Genomic DNA, 23809 nt, shown 5'->3' with positions numbered 1-23809 from the left:
TTTATGACAGTAGATGCTGTTTGACAGTGGGACTGTCTCTCCTTGGAGGTTTCGAAGCAGAGGTTGGATGGCCATCTGTCATGGATGCTTTAGCTGAGATTGGGTTGGACTAGATGACCCTCGGGTCCCTTCCAACTCTACAATTCCATGTTCCTATATGATAAGCCCTCAGTGGCCAGATATGGGCGCTGACACTTTTCCCAAATGATGTTTCCTTTGCTAGGGTGTCTTTGAACTTAGTTTTGGTGGGTGTTTTCTCTCCCAGTGCCTGATTTTGAAGAGGATTGGTTGCGGTGAGGGAAAACCCTGTGTTGACTGTCAGAAAACATATTTATTGGAGGAGGGAGAGAGGAGGAGGGTCGGATCTGGCCCCATCGCCTTCTCAATCCGGCCCGTGGACTGTCCAGGAATCAGCGTGTTTTTACATGAGTAGAATGTGTGCTTTTATTTAAAATGCATCTCTGGGTTATTTGTGGGGCATAGGAATTCGTTCATTATTTTTTTCCAAAATATAGTCCGGCCCACCACATGGTCTGAGGGACAGTGGACCGGCCCCCTGCTCAAAAAATTTGCTGACCCCTGGCCCAGAGGCCTATGATGCAGACCCCACACTCAGGGTCTACATGTGCAGACCCTTGCATAGACTATACCACACCTGCCCCCTAAGCTTTGAGGGTCAACAGGTGCAATCCTGACCTCTCACGGCATCAGTCCGTGCTTTGCAATGAACTGCAGAGCAGACCCAGTTTCTCCAAACAGGTAAGTCAAGTTATGCAGCTTTTGAGAGGAGGGGAGTGGGATAAGTTTGAGGGCTTGGCAAAGAAGGGCTTGCCCTTCTTGAAAAGGTATACTAAAAACTATCGGATGGGGAGAATTCAGAGCCCCATATATGGCTTGATTTTGTTCCTTAGATGGCTGTGGGGAGGTGGGGACTGGTCCATAGGAGAATACCTACCGGGGATGAACTGCTGCACTCATGAAACTTAGCACATTTCCCGCGGTGTTTGTGTGTGTATCAGATTTATAATTTTATTTATCATTTTTCATTATAATGTTTCACATTTCATTGATTATAACCATACATTCAATCACTGACTTCTTCGCTTCGCTCCCTTCCGTGGTTCTATTTATTTATCCGTTAAGGCTGCATATTCTAATTTCCCCCTATATTCATATTTCTCCCTTCCCCCTATATCTTTTAATACTTTAACAGTACTGAATTTACACTAACCCTGCTAACGTTTTAACCTGATTAACATAGTTCTTCAGATATTCTGCAAACATTTTCCACGCTTCCTTAAATACTCAATCTTCCTGATCTCTTATTCTCTTAGTTAAATTTGCTAATTCTACATTATCATCATCATTATTAATTGAGTTTATATACTGCCCTATATATGGAGGGAGGTCTCAGGGCAATTCACAGAAAAGATCACAACATATATAAATAAAAACATCAACCCAATAACACTCCTTCCTCCCCCCCCCCCAAGAGCCACATTTTAAAAGGGTATAGGATGCCAAACAGATCAACCAAAGGCCTGGTTACAAAGGAGCGTTTTTGCCTGGCGCCTAAAGGTGTATAATGAAGGCATCAGGCAAACATCCCTGGGGAGAGCATTCCACAGACAGGGAGCCACTGCAGAGAAGGCCCTGTTCTCGTGTTGCCACCCTCCTGACCTCTTGAGGAGGAGGCACACGAAGGAGGACCTCAGAAGACGATCTCAGGGTCCAGGTAGGTTCATATGGAAAGAGGCGGTCCTTGAGGTATTGCGGTCCTGAGCTGTTTAAGGCTCTATAGGTCAAAACCAGCACTTTGAATTGGGCCGGGAAACTAACTGGCAGCCAGTGCAGTCGGACCAGGATCGGTGTAAGATGCTCAAACAGTCTTACTCCGGTGAGCAACCTGGCTGCTGAATTCCGCACTAGCTGAAGTTTCTGAATCGTCTTCAGAGGCAGCTCTATGTATAACGCATTGCAGTAATCTTGAGGTTACTAGAGCATAGACAACAGTAGGCTATCCCTGTCCAGATAGGGGAGTAGCTGGGCCACCAGCCGAAGCTGATGGAAGGCACTCTGGGCCACTGAGGCCACCTGAGCCTCGAGCAACAGCACAGGATCCTGGACTACCCCCAAGCTACGAACCTGCTCCTTCAGAGGAAGCGTAACCCCATCAATAGCAGGTGACCTCTAGGGAACCACGCACGAACAGAGCGTCAGTCTTATCTGGATTGAGTTTCAGTTTGTGGGCTCTCATCCTGTCCATTACCAAGGAAAGACAATCGATTTCATCCATGAGATATTAGAAGATGGCTCTCATATCTTTTCCCAGTCTCCTCTTTTCCAGGCTAAACATTCCAACTCCTTCAACCGTTCCTCATAAGGCTTGTCTTCCAGACCCTTGATCACCTTGGTGGCCCTTGTGCACATGGCTTGGCTGGAATCTGGCCCAGGACTTCCGTCCAATCCAGCTGGAGACTTGGGGTGGGGCAGAGAGTTAAGTTTCCTGAGAGTTCAAAGACCCCTGGACCATTTTACCCCGAAGCGTCGCTTAGAGTTGATGAACTGCCTTCGACGTTGAACGAGAGGATGACGTCCATGCTTGGGGAGTCCCGGGAGAATTTGACGGCCACCTTCAGCATCGTCGCAGCGAGACCAGTGTAGACCTCTCCCTCCCACACTTTGTTCTGGCCCAGTTGCAGCTCCCATCGTGAAGGACCGACGACGTGAGCGCTGCAGGCCTCGGGTATCTTGATCCGAAACCTCACCCAGCTTTTCTCTTGCAGGACTCCTGACCTGGGTTCTAGGAGGACACACCCCTTCCTCCACAAGCTGTAAACCCGGGGAAAGGGGAGCCATTGGGGGTTGGTGAAGCAGCGGATGATGTAATCACATACGTGGACAAACTCTTTGTTTTCGGCGTCCCTCCCGTATAAGCTGAGCCTGTAGACTCCCGATTCAGGGAGCAAGACGGAGATGCTCACCTTATTCTCCAGGTGGGTAACCAAGGCGAACCGTTCCATCGGGTACGTTTTGCTGGTGATTTTGTCCTTGCCCAAAGTGGCACTGACTTCAAAGCCTGGCTGAGTACGAAATGTGACAGTGCACCGTCCCTTTTTGGTATTGATGATGGGGACAATGTGGCTGGGGTTCGAGAGACCTCTCCACTGGGAGCTGATCCCAGCTCCGCAATGTGTGCTGAGACCCGACGGGAAGAGCTCGTTGTGGTTGACGGGGCTGGAGCAGCGCATAAGGAAGTTTGCAGCATTCTTGAACCTGTCTTCGTCGAGCTCCTTGACAAACACCGAGAGCCTGTAGTGGCCCACGAAAGGACAGAGGATGTGGCAGCCGAGTTTCTGCTCTTCCACTTGGGACACCAAACACTTCCTGCTCAGAGAGGTGTCCATCTCTGGATGAACCAACTCGTAGGTGGCCAAGAGAGGCCTCTGGGTCTGCAAAGCCAGCTTCAGGGCCCCCGTGGTGGCAACGATCAGGTCTTCTTCCCAGTTGCACTCTTCAATCCCAAACTCTCTTGCTTTGGGGTGGAGCCCCCAGAAAGCAAAAGGATTATCCGGCAGCCCCTCTTGCCGGTGGGGCTCCAGGCACTCAATCTGGTGGGAACACACCCAAGTGCACGGCTCCGGGGAATCGGAAGGGCGGGCAAAGATTTGCAGTTCGAAGAGCCCCTCTGTTGGGGGGAAGACTTTGAGGACCATCTTTTTGTCAGACATGGTTAACATCCCGTGAGTCTTGCCCATATCCTCTTTGCTGTCGTCGTCACGGCAAAGCTTCAACAGCTGGTAAGTGAACTCTGTTGAATGGGCACTTGCTAACGAAATGGTTGCTTCCCCTTGGTCTGTGAAAAGGAAGGGGGAGAGGGATTGTTCTTGCCTGTTTTTAACTGCAGAGCACCACACTAGAGCAGTTAACCTTGGGGGGGGGTTGACTGCAGTCCCACAATTGCCTAACTCTTCCCTTGGGTATGTATTTGCCCTAAACACCCCCAAAGCAGCACCCCCCCAACCTCCTGCCCTCCAGATGTTTTGGCCTGGCTCAGGTGATGGGAGTCATAGTCCAAAACATCTGGAGTGCGTCAACTTGAGGAAGGTTGCCTGAAATTTTAGCGAGCTTTTGTTAGGGGCTCAAAATTTCAACATCTGTTGCTGCCTCAATATAGTTCTGTATTTCTGTCCCTGGGCTCCATTGAAAACAGCTTCTCCATGTGAACCAGGAAGTGACCTGTCCAGCAACGGAATTACTCTTCTTTTCTTAATTTATGCAGCTGTGATCTCCTGGGTGACACAGACGCCGTTAGGCAATTGAAAGCACATGCTTACTCCTTCTCTTTCCCTCCCATCCAACCTGCACGGCCCCGGGCACTGGAAACCCACGCTACGCCACTGATGCCATGCCACTTCCTTTCAGCGGGATTAAATTCCTGAGTGTGCCAAAGCATCCTGCTGTGAACATACCTGTTTTAAGCCTGGAGGTGTCTGGAGAGAGGAGGGCAAGCTGAAGTTTGAAAAACTGTGGCGTCTTGAAAACTCTCCCTTCGAAAACCTGCAGTGGGACGGGAGGCTGAGTGAGCTGCCATTTGGGCTCATCAGGCCAGTGGCTTTCGACGAAATCTTCAGGGTCGGTTAGGAAGAAAAAATCCTCGTGCCTGGGGGAGTGGGGGAAATGGGGGGCGTCTTAGACATCACATGAAACAAAGCACATCCCAGAATGGCAAACAAGGAAGGGGGCAGGAGGCTAATGGCTTGTCTGTTGTTAAAAGATGAGAAGTGGGTGGATTGATGGGTAAGGAGTACTGTAATAAAAAAATTAAGGTCTTATATATATAATAAATGTTCATAAATGTACCAACCAAGCACGTACATAGATATGTGGACCACATCTCTGGAGCAGTACAGGAAGACCGCCCTGAAACCATTTTGACTCCCAAACTGACCAAATGTTTTCTCTACGAGGAGGGACGGGGTGAGGGAACCTTCCCATTGTCACAGGAATTGGGTAATCACCATCTCAAAGGAATGGCCAGACTACCAGGAAAGGCAATCAGATAAGGCATTATCAGATAACCTGGCCGACAGGAAAAACAACAACATTCAATTTTCTGTTGTAGACCGCCTTTTCTGTGATGTAGGTATGATGTATGGAGGGGTTGTCTTGAGCTCCAGGGCAGGGAATTTAAAATGTAAATATAAGGGCAGGCACACCTTGGTTCTGGGTCCTCCTCCTTTCCTGCGTGTGAGGGGAGCACCCTGTTGCAACAGATCAATAAAGATCAGGCTTACGAGCTGCTGTGCTTCAATATTCTCTGGTTGGCCTCTGTTATTTTCTCCGATTGATGGAGAACCTGCAAAGGACTCTATAAAGGCTCTTGGGTACCCCATAAGGGAAGAAGGGCAGATTTTGTTTACAACAGTACCCTGCTGGGTCCGGCCAAGAACCCATTTGGTCCATCATCCCTGCTCTCATAGTGACTGACTAGATGCCCCAAAGGAAATTCCACAAACGGGACACAAGCACAACAACTCCGTATGAACAAGGTGTGCAGCCTAGAAGAAGTCCCAGGATCCTTTGCGGTACATGATGCTCAGTCAGCATGCTACTATTCATTTCTTTTTATTTCTTTTTATTGAATTTATATACCGCCCTATACCTGGAGGTCTCAAGGCGATTCACAGAAAAGATCACAATATATAAAATCAAAATAAAAGCAACAACCCAAATAACACACACACACACACACACACACACTCAAAAAAGCTACATTTTAAAAGGGCATAGGATGTCAATCAGGTCAACCAAAGGCCTGGTTAAAAAGGAATGGTTTTGCCTGGCGCCACAGACGGGGAGCCACTGCGGAGAAGGCCCTGTTCTCGTTTTGCCATGCTTTGCCTCTCGAGGCAGCAATCCCCTAATGTAAAATATTGGGGAAATGCATGTTTAAAGGGAAGTGTGGGCTCAGCTTGAGAGTAAACATGAAAATGTGGGTCCCCGGAAAGTATCTCCAGAGTCGCATTTTAACTCTCCCCGTTTCAAAGCCTTGCTTCTCTCCCCTTGCACATTCAAAACAACAAATCAATCTCTCTTCCCCATGCATGCTTACACACACACACACACACACACACACACTCACACCCCAGAGCAAATTTGTTCCACGTAACGTGATTAGATGTTGCAAATGCCACACGGGCTCTTATTATTTTGCATTGGCTGGAAAGTGACAAGTGCATAATGCATCTAGCGGAAAATAATTTAACACGATTAATAATTTTTGAGGCAAGTCATTATTTACTCTCGGTCTGAAACGTGTGGAGGAGGCTCGCGTAATTACATCTCAGGCCACCTAATAAACCTGCTGGGGAGCGGGAGATTAATCATTTTATCAAAGGGTGGCTCTGGTGTCTAATTAAAGCAGCGAAGGGGAAGAAGCAGAGCATCCGATCCAAAGTTATTTGCAACTATAAGAGGCCGGCTAGTGGCCAGATTAGCTGCTCCCTGCAGATTTGTCCATCCCCAATCGCATGCTCTGAAAACTCTGGTTTCGCTCTTAAAAGGGGAATAATTTAAGGGCTGTCTGAATTTCCTGGACATATCCAGGATTCATCCGCCAAAAATAGTGTCTGGGTGGAGTTTTCAGAAATCGGTTAAAATGTCCGGGAAAATCCCGGCGTATGGCAGCCAATATCGGAAGTACAGTCGTACGTTGGATCTCAAACGCCTTGGCTCCCAAAGAACTCAGCTCACGAACAATCGAAACTCAGGAGTGTTCCGGTTTGCGAATGTCTCATGGGGCTTCCGATTGGCTGCAACTGTGCTTTGGTTTCTGAACATTTTGGAAGTTGAACGGACTTCCGGAACCGATTCCGTTCAACTTCCGAGGTATGACTGTAGTGGGTTTTTTTGTGAGTTTCCAAAAAACCCCTCAATTTATTATTATTATTATTATTACTGAGATTTGGGGGGAGAAAGCTCCACAACTTTTGTGTCCGGATTTTGAATATGGCAACCCTAGTGTTAAAATATTAGCAACCTGCAAAGACAAAGCTTAAGGCAGCCTCTCAGTTGCTTTTAACCTTAGGCCAGGAGAAGATGCGTTTTGGTTTTCTTACTTTACGACTGGCTTCCTCAGCCTGGCACTCCAGATGTTTTTTGGCCTACAACTCCCATGATCCCTAGCTAGCAGGACCAGTGGCCAGGGATGATGGGAATGGTAGTCTCAAAACAGCTGGAGGGCCGGAGAAGCAGGACTAAGATGTGGAGATATGCTTCAGAGATCCAGACCGTGGGGAGCTCTGAGAAATTAGTAAATATAATTTGGACTATAATTTGATCTTTTTTATTTTAATTGAAGTATTCTGACTGGGTATTTAATTGGATGTTTTTTATTGGAAAATCAATAAAAATGATTTTTTTAAAATAAAAAAAAAACATCTGGAGGGCCGAGGTTGAGGAAGCCTGTTTTAGGAAATTCTGAACCACAGGCTAGTGGTCTGATCAGACAGGGCTGCTCTTGCCTTCCACACACCAGGGCTTAGAACTTATAAACACCGAGAGATCTCACCGAGGGATGAACAGCTTTTTTTCGACATCCACGAGGCCTGCTCCCCAGCAGACGTCCAGAAGGAACCACTGGGCTCCCAATTGCACGGCATTCCACATATGGTCGGACTTCTTCTGCAGGCAGCTCTGGCCTCGGCTGTACCCGGCCCCTCGGCCGTATCCCGAAACTTCGGCGCAGGTCAAGCCCGCTTCCCTGTAAGGATTCACAAGAGGGCACGGAGGCTGGGCAAACTCAACGTACAGGGGGTGGGCAGCTGGATACAAGAGTTACGGTGCCGCCAAGTTGCTCCTTGCACTTGGACTCCAGGTGCAGATCATAGCATGGCTCAGTGGCAGAGCATCCCCAGAAGTATTTCCAGGTACGATACGATAATCTTTATTGTCATTGTCCCATACAGAACAACGAAATTGAAAAAAATTGCATCAGACATTCAAAAACTCACAAGCCTGCTATCCCAGCCTGGTTAATCCTCTAAAAACTCTGATACCCCATAATTAAATACAATATGCTCCCACGGAGACTACCTTAAAGGTAAAGGTAAAGGGACCCCTGACCATTAGGTCCAGTCGCGGCCGACTCTGGGGTTGCAACGCTCATCTAACTTTACTGGCCGAGGGATCCGGTGTGCAGCTTCCGGGTCATGTGGCCAGCATGACTAAGCCGCTTTTGGCGAACCAGAGCAGCGCACGGAAACGCCATTTACCTTCCCACCGGAGTGGTACCTATTTATCTACTTGCAGATGGCATTGGTCGCTGTGATGTTCAGGCTGAAGAAAGCTTATGAAGCTCCTGAACGATCGGCCAGGAGGGAGAGAACATGCCAGTCAGACTTGTGTCTCTACCAGACTCCTACCCGAGTGTAGGCTGAACTCCTGACAGAGTCCACCACCTCCCGAGGGAGTCCGTTCCACTGTTGAACACCAGTTCTTCCTGGTGGTTAGTCAGAATCTCCTTTCTTGTAACTTGAAGCCTTGGGTTCAAATCCTACCCTCCAGAGCAGGAAAAAAGAAGCCCATTCCCTCTTCCATGTGACAGCCCTTGAGATGGGACATGTTAAAAGCCACAGCAGCACATACCTGCACATGTCACGGTACAGATGGGCATACCCAGAGCACACGCCTCTCCTGGTGTGAAGGACCTGCTCAGGGGTGTGGATCTTCTCTGAGAACCCCAAGAAGCCGTTGACATCGTACTCTATTGCGGAACAAAATCGAAACACCGCTTTACCAAGAGGTTGTTACGATAGGAAGCACCCAATCTGTCTTGCTTGTGTTGGAAGAAAGGTGGGTTAGGCTTATGAAATCCATACGTCACTGCCCCCCTAAAAATACCCCCAAAGGAGGTTTGCATGAGAACATACTTACCGATATTGTGGCACAGCCAGATCCATATGGCTCGCGCCTTCTCCAGCTGGCTGTTGGCTCCTTTGGTAATCAGTGGAACGATGGTCTGGACGGACCAGGATTCCTGGTTGGTTTTCAGCTAGGGAAGATAGGTTGGGATTTGGACAATAAGCAGCAATCTGTTTCATAGGATAAGCAGCCATTCATTTGTCTAGCCCAGCCATTGCCAACATCTAGCCATTGCTAGATGTTTTGGATGAGGACATCCGTCAGCCCCAGCCAGCCCATGCTGGTTGTAGTCAAAATCTCTGGAGGCCGCTAGGTTGGTGAAGGCTACTTTGTCCCATCCCAGCTGGAATTCTGCTCAGCATTTGTAGAGAATGCCTGGAGAAGGAACTGGGCAGCCTGTGGCACCTCCAGATGTCGCTGGACTACAAATCCCATCATCCTCCCATCCACCTTCCATGTTGGCTGGGGCTGATGGACGTCAGAGTCCAATAGTGCCTGGAGGGACCACACATTGATCATTTGTGACCCATCTGGGTAGCAGGACCAACTCAAAGGTCCACCTAGCCTCGCATCCTTTCGCCCACTATGGCCAGCCAAATGCCCCCCAAGCAGACCTTGAAGGGGGCAGCTCCCTGCCCCACTGTCAGCTTGCGTTTGGGAGTCCGTGGAAGACTGCCTCTGGGTGTGAGCTCTTCAACCTTAGCCCTGCTGATTTCGATCTGAGCTTAAAAGCTTTAGTCAGTGACCGTGTAAGTCCGCTCCACTTCCCCATGGGGAGGAGTTGCAGTGGACCGCGTGGCCACCCACTCTCCTCTGGGGGTGGGGGACTTAGTCTCCCATTGCCCGGGGGATCCCGGCCACATCAGCGACCGGTCAGCCAATCCGTTGCCCGGGGGGCGTGGCCAGGACCATTTAAGCAGAGGCTCGAGCTGGAGGGCTTCCTCTTTCGCTCGCTTCCTCAATCACCCGTCCTCCCTCCCTATTTTGCAGGTTCTAGTCATTGGCCTTGCTATGGCCCTTGGTTAGTCGCCGTTGAGGGGCCTGGTAGGAATTTTTCAACTTGGCAAATTGGCACAGGCGATTTGGTTTTCGCCTACCTTGTAGCAATTGTCACAACTTTGTTAGGGTTGCGGTTAGGCATTGTTTGACCTTATGAAGGGGAGGGGAGGTGTGGCCATCACCTGCCCCTCCAAGCTTAAGGGTATTCTGTTAAAGGAATCCGGGGGTGTGGATCTTGTCCGAATCCCGGGGCAGGGCCAACAGGAACACCAGGGGGAGCTCGAGTTGGTCTGCATCAACGGGGCTCCCCCTACCAGTGGGGAACTCTTACTGGACTTCCTGCGCAATGGGCAGGAGTCAGATATAGTCGGGTCCATTTAATGCCTAAGCCAATATCGCTCACATTCTGCAATCAATAAAGTTGTGGCCAAAATTTGCCCAATAACATTAACCTAATATCTGTGTCCTTGTGTGTGTTATTTCTCAACGAGGGGGTGGCTTCAGGGTCTCGACACACAAATGGAAGACCACCTGCAGCTCCAGCGAAAAGGAGAAATGGTAGAACTTTGGGACGTTCTTTTCTCCACCCACCTGCTCACTCACACGAAGAACGTGGGCGTCCAGCTGTCTGAAAACCTCTGAATCTGGGAATAGATCTCTCCGTCTCCTCCTCTGGGTTGTTTCAGGGCTGGTGGGGGGAGACCAGCATCTTCCCTTTGAGTCTTCTGCTTCTTGTTCCACACATCGGTCCATCATCTCTTGCACCTGGTGTGCCTTTTTGGAGCCTGATCTCCATGGGGCCATCTCGTTGCCATTGCCAGCTTTCTTTGTCCAGAACAGAAATACGTCCTTTCTGGGGAAACCTTGCTGGGTAATTCTGGTGGGCGGGATTTCTTTGCACCGCTGGCCAAAGTGTCGAAGCGGCTTGTTCCCTCCATTGCTTCCTGGAAGCTTTTGGCAGGAGGCCGCCAAAGACCAACTGCAGAGAGCTTCAGAGGGTCCTCCTCCCTTGGGAAAGTTGCCGTTGCAAATGTCCGTCATTTGACTCTCTCTAGCAGTGGACGAGATGGCATCTTCCTTGGTCTGTGCCATTTTCCCTCTGCAATTTGAGATGTTTGATTTGTTTATAGCAGGACAGCCCCAGTTGGCATTGCGGTGTGTTGCTGATGGGCTGATAAAGGGCACCATGATGTCCTCTGTGTTTTGGGGAAGTCTTTGGTGCCCATCTCGCTTCATCCTTTCCAACTGAGACTGGCGTGGAGTGGAGATGGCCTGTTAGTTCACCCTCCCTTTTTTCACAGGAGACTTTTCTTGCCTGAGAAGAGCTTCCTCAGATCTTGTCTAGAGTTGTGCTGTAATAAACACAGGTAAGAGTTTTACAGAATGGGCTTCAGGCCAGAATAAGACTTGGTTCCTATAGCCAACAGAAAAAAACCAATGCAAACTGTAAAGGCTATACGACTTTCAGGGAAGGACTGTTCACATCGGCTGCCACAGATTCATCCTCATTGCCTCAGTCCTCTTAATCTGCTCCAAGCAGATCAGGGACCAAACCCTAGGGGTATAGCGTCTGATTTGCATGGTCCAAGGTTTCAGTCCCTCACAGCATCTCCCGGTAGGGCTTGCAATGCCCCCTGTCTTCCCTGTGAGAAGGTTCAGGGATGCAGGAGAGGATATATTGTTTGATTATATCCTATCCAACTTGTGTTAACAAGTTCTACAATTTAGCAGAGTAACATTCCCCTTTTTAAACTTGCACAGCGGATGCATTTGCTCAGGCTCGCTAAAGCCTCTAAAATGTGTTTTCCTTTTTGGTAATTCCCCATTTAGTCCCTCATAAAAAGATAGACACGATACAGTCTTCTATAAAAGTATAAAAAGATTTTACTCACACATTCTGTTCACAACTGGATCCCAGAAGGCAGACTTTAAGTTACAAAAGTAATATACATGTGGAAACTATCCCATAAGGAGACAGCTCCTCTGTCCTCTCTTGGCTGGAAGCATCTTAGGCTAAGCAGATGTTGCTTCTTCGACGAATGTGGTCAGAGAGAGAGAGATGGCTGACCGACCAGTCCTGCTCTTTTGTTACCTGGGCAGGTGAGGTCACGCCCACCTCTAGTCACATGCAGAGGAAGTCTGTCCCAGCCTGGGAGAAACAGGAAGTTCTGACTGGCTGGTCCAGACATCCCCTTTTATGTCCACTCTAAGGATGTTGTACTTGACTGCTCTTGTGTTTCACATCCCACAAAAACACCTACACAAATCGGGAGTGGAGTCCCTAAAGCTGTTGGATGGTCTCCTCCCAGCAGCTCCTGCAGCCAAGCTGGTGCCAAACATCTTGCTCTGCTTTCCTTTGGACCCCATCAGAAAGGTCAAGAGGGGGGTCTTATCACCTGGGCAGCCCAGGACCTCCAGACCCGCTGCCCAGGTTTGTGCCCTGGGAAAGTCACTTTGGTGCTGCAAACACCCCCGGAGGCACGCTCCATTGTCTCTTGAGACAGACAGATGCCAACAACATTTATTTACAGAGAGCTTTTCAGCTTTCTCTTGAAGCTGTAAAAAGAACATAGCAGAATCTCTGCAGATTCCTCTGATCAGAATGAAGTGTGGGGTGTGTCTGTGTTTAAACCTTCCTTCTCTGAGGGCTCGTTAGAGACTGGTCTGCAAAAGCCAGTGAGTGGGCAGCTGTGGAGGAGCCAGCAAATGCCTATGGTTTCTGCAAATGCCCCTCGCAGGAGAAAGGCAGGATATCGTTACGAGAAATAAAGAAAGGAATAATACTTAGCAGTTATCTTAGCGCAGAATTTCTATCCTGCCTGCTCGCCAGATGGCCTGGAGCCAGATTATAATGTAAAGTGCTAAAAGAGAGCCAACAGCAAATAGAAACAGCCAGAGAGAGAGAGAGAGAGAGAGAGAGAGAGAGAGAGAGAGAGAGAGAGAGAGAGAGAGAGATTAAAAATTGCAACTAAAAAAGAGCAGCAAAGGCAATTACAAGGATCTCAGATGCCACTGAAACCACATGACACTTCTGACTGTTCGGAGCACGATTTCATGGCAGTCCTGACAGCGAGAGCACTGCAAGGGAAGCCAGTATGAATGTCCCCCTATTCCAAGGGCGGAAGCTGCTTCTGGGAAGAGTGGAGCTTGCAGAACTGGGGTCCTGCTCATAGCTCCTTCTCTTGCCCACCAAGGTGAAAACTTCCCCATGGAGGGCACCTCTTACTAAGTACCGCATTGGCCTGAATATAAGCCGCTCCCTTAAAATTCCACAGGCACTCACACCCATTCCGTTTCTCCCGGCGTTTTCAGCTGTACGCAGACCAATAGTTCTAACTGGCTCAGCATTGCCCACACGGACTGGCAGCAGCATTCCAGGGTTTCAGGGAGGGGAAGAAATGCCAGTTCTACCTGGAGATGTCTGGGGCGGAACCTGGGACCTTCGGTATGCAAAGCAGACCCTCTTCCACTGAGCTACCTCCCCCAAACCAGAGGAAATTGCCATTCTGGAGAGTCAGAACATTGGCCCACCTGCCTCCATACTGTCCACACCGACTGGCAGCTGCTCTCCAGAGTTTCACAAGGGACGATTCCCGCCCCTACCTGGAGTTGAAGTTGGGACTTTCTGTATGGCAAGCATATGCCCTGATCACTGAGCTAAAGCCCTACAGGAATATAGGAAGTGGCCTTATACTACCCGTCTAGGGAATTTAGGGGAGCGCGGCCTGTTTGCCCGCACTGGGCATTGAACCAAGAGGGAGGTGCAGCAATGACTTAGACCGGAAGGCGAGAGGTGCCAAATTTTGGCATCACTGCTGGAATCTGAAAGCCCCAAGACCTCCACTGATCTCAGTATTGTCTACTCCGATTGGCAGTGGCTGTTCAGAGTTCTCATTCTCAGACTGAGCCGGAGACCTTCTGCCTGCCCACTCTCTGGGCAAAAGCCCTTCGCCGCACGCTTTTACCTCCCGGTTTCATCCTTGGATGTCTCAGGGAACCGTCTGCCTGGTCCCGGGATGCCAGTCTAGTCTGATTCTTCTTGCCGTTGCGATCTCCAGGCACCGTGCTTCTGCCAGGGTAGCGAAAGGTCCTTGCGGGAACCTCTATATGTACCAAGCCTCCTTCCTTCCCTCCCTGCCGGGGCCTCGGCTGTCCTGAGCTTCACCTCCCCGGTGCCAACGGGTCTAAAAATATTACAAAGCCCCGAAGGACTCTGCACAGACTTTCCACCGAGCGACCACTCCACGGGGCCTGATAGCGGGCGAAATCGGAGATTATTTTCGAATATTATCAGAAGCTGGCATTCAGAGGTGCAACGGCTCCCTGTGATCATTCAGCGGACGCGGCAAGATTCAGAACAGGAGCTGAACTTTTAACATTTGGGGGGGAGGAGTGGTGTGTCGAGGAGAGGCAGTGCGGCACAGTGGTTAGAGTGCCGGGCGAGAGCCTGGGAGACCGGGTTCCAAATACCCAATTGGTCATGAGGTTGAGGCTGAGCCGGGTGAAGATGATAGAATATATAGAATTCGCCAAAATGACGGGAAGATTAAGAAACGACACAAAACAGAGATTAAATAAAAAATGGAATGTCCTTAGAGCGTGGGTAGGCAAAGTAAGGCCCAGGGGCCGGATCCGGCCCAATCGTCTTCTAAATCCGGCCCACAAACAGTCCAGGAATCAGTGTGTTTTTACATGAGTAGAATATGTCCTTTTATTTAAAACGCATCTCTGGGTTATTTGTGGGGCCTGCCTGGTGTTTTTACATGGGTAGAATGTGTACTTTTATTTAAAATGCATCTCTGGGTTATTTGTGGGGCATAGGAATTCGTTCATTCCCCCCCCCCAATATAGTCTGGCCCCCCACAAGTTCTGAGGGACAGTGGACCGGCCCCCTGCTGAAAAAGTTTGCTGACCCCTGCTTTAGAGAGTATATAAAACAGTACTGTAAAAATCTAAATGCTTTGATGGGTCTGGACTGAATCTTGCAAGACAATAGAGGAATAATAATAATAATGTCAGGGGTTCAGAGACAGAGGCACAGGTGAGGGGGGAGACGGAGAGCGATGGGGAAGAATCACAGGACAGTGAGGAAGAGGATGACAATGACTTGAGGTCTTCCATGAGTCTCTCAAGTGAATCGGAGGATTCCCAGAAGGGGGCGCCCCTAGTCAGGCCAAGGGGGGTCACAGGGGGGACCTGCCAGGAGCAGGGAAGCAGCAGGGAAACCCCGAGTGGGAGTGGGAGATCGGGGCCGGCTTCCCAGCAGGAACGAAGTGAAGAGAGTGGAGTTCCCAGTGTGACACACGGAGCGGAGCAGGCAGGAGACAGGGGAAGGAGATCGGGGCAGGACGTCCTGCCGGAAGAGGCGGAGAGTAGTACAGGGAGTAGTGTCAGTGTCAAGAGGAAGGTCAGGGGTAGCGAACGCGCGCCAAGTTCAAATGTGGAGGCGCGCGGAAATGGAGAGAGCCCGGAGGAGGAGCCTGGCCCCAAAGTACGAAGGAGGGGGGAACAGGCATCTGAGGAATCCGCTTCGGGAGAGAGCAGGAGGGAAGGAACCCAGGGGGGCAGAAAGACCCTGCGGAAAAGGAAAGACAGGAAGAGGTGGACTAGCACAAGCCTCTTAAACTGGTGTAGAGGCGGGACCGATTCAGAGGGGACTTAAAACGTCTAGGCTAAGAGACGCGGGGCTGCACGCCTCGGTTGTGGAACCAATAATGAACTGCAATAAACATCCTTGTATATAAGAAGAACCTGGCGTTGGTCTTTTGTGAGCTGAGACCTGAGGCAGCCCTGACAAATAATAATAATAATAATTTATTATTTGTACCCCGCCCATCTGGCTGGGTTTCCCCAGCCACTCTGGGCGGCTTCCACAGAAACCAAAAAACACTAAAATATCATACATTAAAAGCTTCCCTGAATAGGGCCGCCTTAAGATGTCTTCTGAATGTCAGGTAGTTGTCCATCACCTTGACATCCGATGGGAGGGCATTCCACAGGGCGGGCGCCACCACCGAAAAGGCCCTCTGCCTGGTTCCCTGTAGCTTCGCTTCTCGCAATGAGGGAACCGCCAGAAGGCCCTCGGGGCTGGACCTCAGTGTCCGGGCAGAACGATAGAGGTGGAGACGCTCCTTCAGGTATACAGGACTGAGGCCGTTTAGGGCTTTAAAGGTCAACACCAGCACTTTGAATTGTGCTCGGAAACGTACTGGGAGCCAATGTAGGTCTTTCAAGACCGGTGTTATGTGGTCTCGGCGGCCGCCCCCAGTCACCAGTCTAGCTGCCGCATTCTGGATTAGCTGTAGTTTCCGAGTCACCTTCAAAGGTAGCCCCACGTAGAGCGCATTGCAGTAGTCCAAGCGGGAGACAACCAGAGCATGCACCACCCTGGTGAGACAGTCTGCGGGCAGGTAGGGTCTCAGCCTGCGTACCAGGTGGAGTTGGTAGACAGCTGCCCTGGGCACAGAATTGACCTGTGCCTCCATGGACAGCTGTGAGTCCAAAATGACTCCCAGGCTGCGCACCTGGTCCTTCAGGGGCACAGTTGCCCCATTCAGTACCAGGGAATCCTCCACACCAGCCCACCCCCTGTCCCCCCAAAACAGTACTTCTGTCTTGTCAGGATTCAACTTCAATCCATTAGCCGCCATCCATCAGAGGAAGAAATAACACAGTAATTTTAAATATTTAGAAAGAAGAAATATAGAAGTGTGAAATGAAAAATGAAGGGGATGAATGGAAGTCAAGAGAACATGTGAGGTTTTTGGGTGTTTCGGTTTGTTGTTATTGTTTTGTTTTGTTTTGTTGTGTTTTGTTTTTGTAAAATGTATTGTAGGTATTGTTCTAAAAAAGCTTTTTTTAAAAAAGAGGCTGAGCCAATTACTGCCTCTCAGTCTAAGCTACCTCACAGGGTTGTCGTATACTGACTGCCCAGAACCTGCAGATCTGTGGGTGGTTCATATATAATTTGCTTTTGTAAAAAAATGCAATAGAGGAACGTTCAGTTTCTGATTTCTATTTGATTCTTAAACAAAAGTTTAAAAGCTTCTTTAAAAAGAAGAAGATGAAGCCAGCCTAGGGATAAAGAGCTGTGTTTTATTTTAGCAAAACAGCAGACTCCTGCTGGATCCGACCAAAGTCTTGATCTATCCCATAATCCTGGTGCAACTAGAGGTTTTTGGAAGCCCACAAGAGTTATGACAACAAGTGCCCTTCCTCCTTGTTTGTCTGCAGCAATTGATATTCAAAAGTAGTACCTTCTGAATGCTACTTGTAAGGTAGCAAAAGGATTTTGGGAAATGATATATAATGAGTGGGAAAAAATGTTTAAAATAACCTTTGCTAAAAAAAAACCCCTGAAGCCTTTTTTAAGGAATTCTAGGTGCTGAAATCCCCAGGGAGCAGAAAAGACTTTTTATGTATGTGACCACGGCTGCACGGATGTTACTGGCCCAGAGATGGAAAGAAGATAAAGTCGCTACCAGAGAAGAATGGCAGATGAATTTGATGGACTATGCTGAAATGGCTAAAATGACTGGAAGAGTCAGAAATCAGGAAGACCAAAATTTTAATAAAGGATGGGGAAATGTATAACTTATCTTAAAGACCATTGTAAAACTCGTCAGTTGGATTGAATATCCCTGGTAGTTTAAGGGTGAATTCTGGACACAATGGAGATGTACAGTGGTACCTCAGGTTACATATGCTTCAGGTTATATATGCTTCAGGTTACAGACTCCACTAACCGAGAAATAGTGCTTCAGGTTAAGAACTTTGCTTCAGGATGAGAACAGAAATCATGTGTTGGCAGCAGGAGGCCCCATTAGCTAAAGTGGTGCTTCAGGTTAAGAACAGTTTCAGGTTAAGAACAGACCTCCAGAACGAATTAAGTACTTAACCCGAGGTACCACTGTAAAATATTTGGATCATCATAAAAGATGTGGGAGGAAATGATTAATAATTGGACCCACAAAGGGGAGGATGGAAGTTTTTATGTTTTTATGATTTATGTTTGATATATCTGTAAAATTTTAATTTGAAAAACCAAATAAATAAATAAATAAATAAATAAATAAATAAATAAATAAGAAAGACATTCAGATGTAGCAGACTGCTTCTGAACATAGAAGTTCTGTTAGCTATAGGTAAAGGTAAAGGGACCCCTGACCGTTCAGTCCAGTCATGACCGACTCTGGGGTTACGGCGCTCATCTCGCTTTATTGGCCAAGGGAGCCGGCATACAGCTTCCGGGTCATGTGGCCAGCATGACAAAGCCACTTCTGGCAAACCAGAGCAGTGCATGGAAACGCCGTTTACCTTCCTGCTGGAGTAGTACCTATTTATCTACTTGCACTTTGACGTGCTTTCAAACTGCTAGGTTGGCAGGAGCAGGGACCGAGCAACAAGAGCTCACCCCGTCACAGGGATTTGAACCGCCGACCTTCTGATCAGCAAGCCCTAGGCTCTGTGGTTTAACCCACAGCGCCATCCACGTCCCCTCTTTTAGCTATGGAACTACACTATTTGTAAAGTGGGTGGTGCAAACCATCTAACTGGGATGGGGAGGACACAAATATCTTCTGCAACAGATCCCTGACAGCCTCAAAGGACGCAACACATCCAGGCTGCTTGCCCAATTAACATAAATGGGCCCTACAATCCACTACAGGGCATCCACATCTATAATTTTTTGCTTCTTCCTTCCGTTGCCTTCCTTGCTTTACTCATCCGGCTTCCCATCTGCCACCTACTGGTCGCAGAGAAAACTCAAATCCCGGTGAATGGATAGATCCATCTGGATTCTGCAGGGTCTTCTAGACTTTGGGCATTCTTGCTTCAGAGAATTGTAGAGTTGGAAGGGACCACAAGGGTCATCTAGTCCAACCCCCCACAATGCAGGAATCTTTTGCCCAACGTGGGGCTCGAACTCACAGCACTGAGATTAAGAGTCCCATGCTCTACTGCCTGAGCTATCCAACAGTCTGTGGGAATCTGCAGCTTGAGTCATCCTATAGATATTCGGTCCAGTATACCTGAAGGAGCGTCTCCATCCCCATCGTTCAGCCTGGACACTGAGGTCCAGCGCCGAGGGCTTTCTGGAGGTTCACTCACTGCAAGAAGCCAAGTTACAGGGAACCAGGCAGAGCGCCTGCTCAGTGGTGGCGCCCGTCCTGTGGAACTCTCTCCCACCAGATGTCAAAGAGAAGAACTACCAGACTTTTAGAAGACATCTGAAGGCAGCCCTGTTTAGGGAAGCTTTTAATGTTTAATAGACTACTGTTTATACCCCAGGCAGATGGGCGGGGTATAAAAATAAATTATTATTATTCTGTATTTGTATTCTGCACTGTAGACTTGTGTAAGCTTTTCTCCCTATTCCATGGGGTTGCTAGTGGACAAAATCAAACCTTGATTGGAATCCAATGAATCTACATTCGCCAGGATTTGCCCGGTGTGCGCTGACGTTCATGGGATCTGCAGAAGAACACGCACAAATTTCCACGCTGCAATCCTTCAACTCTTAAAATGCTTCCCTTTAGCTCATTTTTTTTTAAAAAAGCTCTGGAGTAAGAATGTTTCAGACTGTGCCTTTACCTGAGAGTACAAATTGTTGGACGGGGGTGGGGTGGGACTAACTCACCTGCCCCAGCTGCAACAAAACATGTCTCTCCTGCATCAGTCTCTACAGCCACGGCAGCGGTTTGACTTCACAATGGGGCGCACTCCCCCTTTGTCTTCCGAGACAGATGGGTGCCAACAACTTGGGAGGGTGAAAGGCTCAGCAAGTCCTATATTTGATGTCACCGGTGTTGCTATGGTAACCCAATGCACCTGGTACCTTATCTCTGAACATCCAGATGTGGGGGATGTGCTCCTCAAGACATGAGCCCAGGGTGTAATTTAACCAATTTCTCACAGTACACCAACACCCCAGCTCTACCCTAGAGAACCACCCTACGTCAAAGTTCATATTGAAGGGCCTTCTCGGTAGTGGCGCCTTCCCTGTGGAACACCCTCCCACCAGATGTCAAAGAGAACAACAACTACCAGACTTTTAGAAGACATCTGAAGGCAGCCCTGTTTAGGGAAGTCGTTAATGTTTGATGTTTGATCGTGTTTTTAATATTCTGTTGGGAGCTGCCCAGAGTGGCTGGTAAAACCCAGCCAGATGGGTGGGGTATAAATAAATTATTATTATTATTATTATTATTATTATTATTATTATTATTATTATTATTATTATATGGACTAAGGGTCTGACTCAAAACAAGGTTGTTTTACCTGCTCACTAGCTTTTACTGCTTTTAACCTGACTCAGAATAAGGTAGTTTTTCTACGTGCCTTTGAAGGTGACCCGGAAACTGCAATTAATCCAGAATGCAGAAGCTAGACTGGTGACTGGGAGTGGCTGCCGGGACCACATAACACCGGTCCTGAGAGATCTGCATTGGCTCCCAGTACGTTTCCGTGCACAATTCAAAGTGTTGGTGCTGGCCTTTAAAGCCCTAAACGGCCTCAGCCCAGTATACCTGAAGGGTGTCTCCACCCCCATCGTTCAGCCCAGACACTGAGGTCCAGCTCCAAGGGCCTTCTGGTGGTTCCCTCATTGCAAGAAGTGAGGTTTCGGGGAACCAGGCAGAGGGCCTTCTCAGTAGTGGCGCCTGCCCTGTGGAACGCCCTCCCACCAGATGTCAAGGAAATAAACAACTATCTGACTTTTAGAAGACATCTGAAGGCAGCCCTGTTTAGGGAAGTCGTTAATGTTTGATGTTTGATCGTGTTTTTAATATTCTGTTGGGAGCTGCCCAGAGTGGCTGGTAAAACCCAGCCAGATGGGTGGGGTATAAATAAATTATTATTATTATTATTATTATTATTATTATTATTATTATTATTATTACTACTACTACTACTACTACTACCTGCTCACTAGCTTTTATTGCTTTTAACCTATTTCATACACCATTCACACACCTCCCTGCAGCGGAGCTCCAATGAACACACCCTCAGGAAGACTGACTCACCATGGAGTTGTCAGCGACAGAGACGTCAAACTCAGTCCCAGGCCACGTGGTTCAAGCAAGGACCACCTTCAGGGCAAATGGCACCCTGCGTGGCTCAGCTGCCGCTACAGCGCAGCTTCCAAGCTTACTTTACTTTCCCCGAGCCGAGCAGAATCTCACCCCGTGTCCTCATGCTCTCTTGCCTTCCAGCTAGGGTTTCTGTCCTTTTCCATTTGCTGTCCTCAGCCAACCTGCGCTGTGTGCAGAGAAGAGTCTGTCATCAGGGATGAGCAAAGCAGCCAGAGGACACTGACGGCGTCCCGGCTCCTGCCCAAGGCACACTGACAGAGGCTGTTACTTAGAAGGAAGAAAAAATAGATTTCATGGAATCGCAGAGTTGGAAGGGACCCTAAAGGACATCCAGTCCAACCCCATGCAAAGCAGGAATCTGAGCTAGATCATCCATGACAGATGGCCATCTGATCTCTGCTTAATACTTGACATGAGCCAACAGTGTGACGCGGCAGCTAAAAAAGCCAATGCAATTCTGGGCTGCATCAATAGGAGTATAGCATCTAGATCAAGGGAAGTAATAGTGCCACTGTATTCTGCTCTGGTCAGACCTCACCTGGAGTACTGTGTCCAGTTCTGGGCACCACAATTCAAGAAGGACACTGACAAACTGGAACGTGTCCAGAGGAGGGCAACCAAAATGGTCAAAGGCCTGGAAATGATGCCTTATGAGGAACGGCTAAGGGAGCTGGGCATGTTTAGCCTGGAGAAGAGGAGGTTAAGGGGTGATATGATAGCCATGTTCAAATATATAAAAGGATGTCACATAGAGGAGGGAGAAAGGTTGTTTTCTGCTGCTCCAGAGAAGCGGACACGGAGCAATGGATCCAAACTACAAGAAAGAAGATTCCACCTAAACATTAGGAAGAACTTCCTGACAGTAAGAGCTGTTCGACCGTGGAATTTGCTGCCAAGGAGTGTGGTGGAGTCTCCTTTTTTGGAGGTCTTTAAGCAGAGGCTTGACAACCATATGTCAGGAGTGCTCTGATGGTGTTTCCTGCTTGGCAGGGGGTTGGACTCGATGGCCCTTGTGGTCTCTTCCAACTCTATGATTCTATGATTCTAATAACCTCCAGTGAAGGTGAGCTCAACACCTTTCATGGGAGTCCATTTCACTGCTGAACAGCTCATATCGTCAGAAAGTTCTTCCTGTTACAGTGGTACCTTGGGTTAAGTACTTAATTCGTTCCGGAGGTCCGTTCTTAACCTGAAACTGTTCTTAACCTGAAGCACCACTTTAGCTAATGGGGCCTCCTACTGCCGCCGCACCGCAGGAGCATGATTTCTGTCCTCATCCTGAAGCAAAGTTCTTAACCTGAAGCACTATTTCTGGGTTAGCGGAGTCTGTAACCTGAAGCGTATGTAACCTGAGGTACCACTGTATTTAGTCAGAATCGCCTTCTTGTAACTTGAAGACACTGGTTCATGTCCTTCCCTGCAAAGCAGGAGAAAACAAGCTTTCTCCATCTTCCATGTGTCAGCCCTTAAGATATCTGAACCACATAACAAGACCACATAACTCCGGTCTTGAAAGACCTACACTGGCTCCCAGTACGTTTCCGAGCACCATTCAAAATGTTGGTGCTGACCTTTAAAGCCCTAAACGGCCCGGCCCAGTATACCTGAAGGAGCATCTCCACCTCCATCGTTCTACCCGGACACTAAGGTCCAGCTCTGAGGGCCTTTTGGTGGTTCCCTCCCTGCGAGAAGCCAAGCTACAGGGAACCGGGCAGTGAGCCTTCTTGGTGGTGGCACCCGCCCTGTGGAACGCCCTCCCTTCAGATGTCAATGAAATAAACAACTACCAGACTTTTAGAAGACATCTGAAGGCAGCCCCGTTATCTTCTCATGTTCATACGAACTAGACAGGCCTTGGATTGGATGTGGCAAGGCTGTTCTCAAAGCCAGGATGACTCAGACAAACCTCTTCCTCATTGCTGAGGCTCACATGTCTCTACAGCAGCAAGCGCCCTAGGAGAGTAGGCAGTTTCCATGGCAGGCCTCTTGCCGGCTCTGGAAAGTCCTCAGCGGAGTTGACTTCACCCAGTTTCTCATTAGGAAAATTGCCTAATTAAGACCAGGCTCCTTCCTAATAATCAACCTCGGCTTTATGAAGGGGAGATGTCTTCATAGCAATGTCTTTGTTGATACATAATAGATAATGCCCGGAGAACTCTGTCCCTGTTAGGATATAGCAAATAGCTGGAGTCTACGCAAAAAACAAAAACAAAAAACAACATTGCAGACTGATGTTTCCTTTTGTACTTCTGCAATTCCCACCCAAATAATTTGCCTGTTTTTTGCTCCCAGATTTGACCTGTGATGTGGGAGAAAAGAAACTGAAGGCAAGTGAAGAGCTCTTCAAACAGAGCATGCGAGTCTTAATCTCAGGGTTGTGGGTTTGAGCCTGTGATGGCCTGGGACTCAGGCTAGGACTCGGAACCAGAGGAGTCTCAGTCCACACCGGATCCTTTGCCTCGGGCATCATCGGAACCAAGTCTGGGGCCTGATCCCAGTCTGCACAGGTTCCCCTGCAACAAACTCCAGCTGGGCCAAGTCAGGGGCCTGATCCTGCCCTGGCTCCAGATGCGGGGATGACCTCGTTGCCTCCAGCTGGGCCATCACTTACAGCTGCTCCACTACCGGTTGGGTCAGGGGAGGCTGAGGCAGCCCATGGGTCTAGTAACCCACCGACGTCTGATCAAGTCCAGTGATGCTTCTTGATCCACAGAAAAGACTTCTGGGTCAGTTTTGCTTACTGACCCTGAGCACCCAAGAGACTTGCATACCTTCCAACATTTCTCCAATGA

General features: G+C 48.7%; 1 protein-coding gene across 3 annotated transcripts; it reads right to left on the bottom strand.

Moving 5' to 3' along the window:
• Positions 1-1430: 1430 nt before the first annotated feature.
• On the bottom strand, positions 1431-19790 carry LOC308594178 (kyphoscoliosis peptidase-like). 3 transcript variants are annotated; one of them, XM_081207012.1, is made up of 8 exons: positions 19565-19790; positions 13890-13993; positions 10516-11276; positions 8938-9055; positions 8650-8767; positions 7574-7765; positions 4473-4663; positions 1431-3856 (listed from the first exon to the last, which is right to left on the bottom strand). In XM_081207012.1, the coding sequence occupies exons 3-8, from the start codon at positions 11158-11160 to the stop codon at positions 2535-2537; spliced, it is 2586 nt and encodes an 861-aa protein (XP_081063138.1). In that variant the 5' UTR covers positions 11161-11276; positions 13890-13993; positions 19565-19790; the 3' UTR covers positions 1431-2534. The 3 variants fall into 3 exon arrangements, with proteins under 3 accessions (XP_081063138.1, XP_081063137.1, XP_081063139.1); XM_081207011.1 differs by having other exon boundaries at positions 13890-14175; positions 19519-19565; XM_081207013.1 differs by lacking the exon at positions 13890-13993.
• Between the last annotated feature and the right edge of the window lie 4019 nt (positions 19791-23809).

The sequence above is a fragment of the Podarcis bocagei genome (genome assembly GCF_964188305.1).
Source record: "Podarcis bocagei genome assembly, chromosome: 9".
Classification (NCBI taxonomy): Eukaryota; Metazoa; Chordata; class Lepidosauria; order Squamata; family Lacertidae; genus Podarcis; species Podarcis bocagei.
Note: the sequence above shows the minus strand (reverse complement) of the source record. Positions and strands in the feature narration are given on the sequence as shown.

What these genes read in the sequence shown, in the direction of transcription:
- LOC308594178 (XM_081207012.1), bottom strand. Translation starts at nt 11,160, where the DNA reads ATGAAGCGAGATGGGCACCAAAGACTTCCCCAAAACACAGAGGACATC. An exon ending in CTGGCTGTGCCACAATATCG is followed by an intron (nt 8,768 to 8,937) that starts GTAAGTATGTTC and finishes GTTCCGCAATAG; the next exon opens with AGTACGATGTCAACGGCTTC. An exon ending in AAAAAGCTGTTCATCCCTCG is followed by an intron (nt 4,664 to 7,573) that starts GTGAGATCTCTC and finishes CCACTCCCCCAG; the next exon opens with GCACGAGGATTTTTTCTTCC.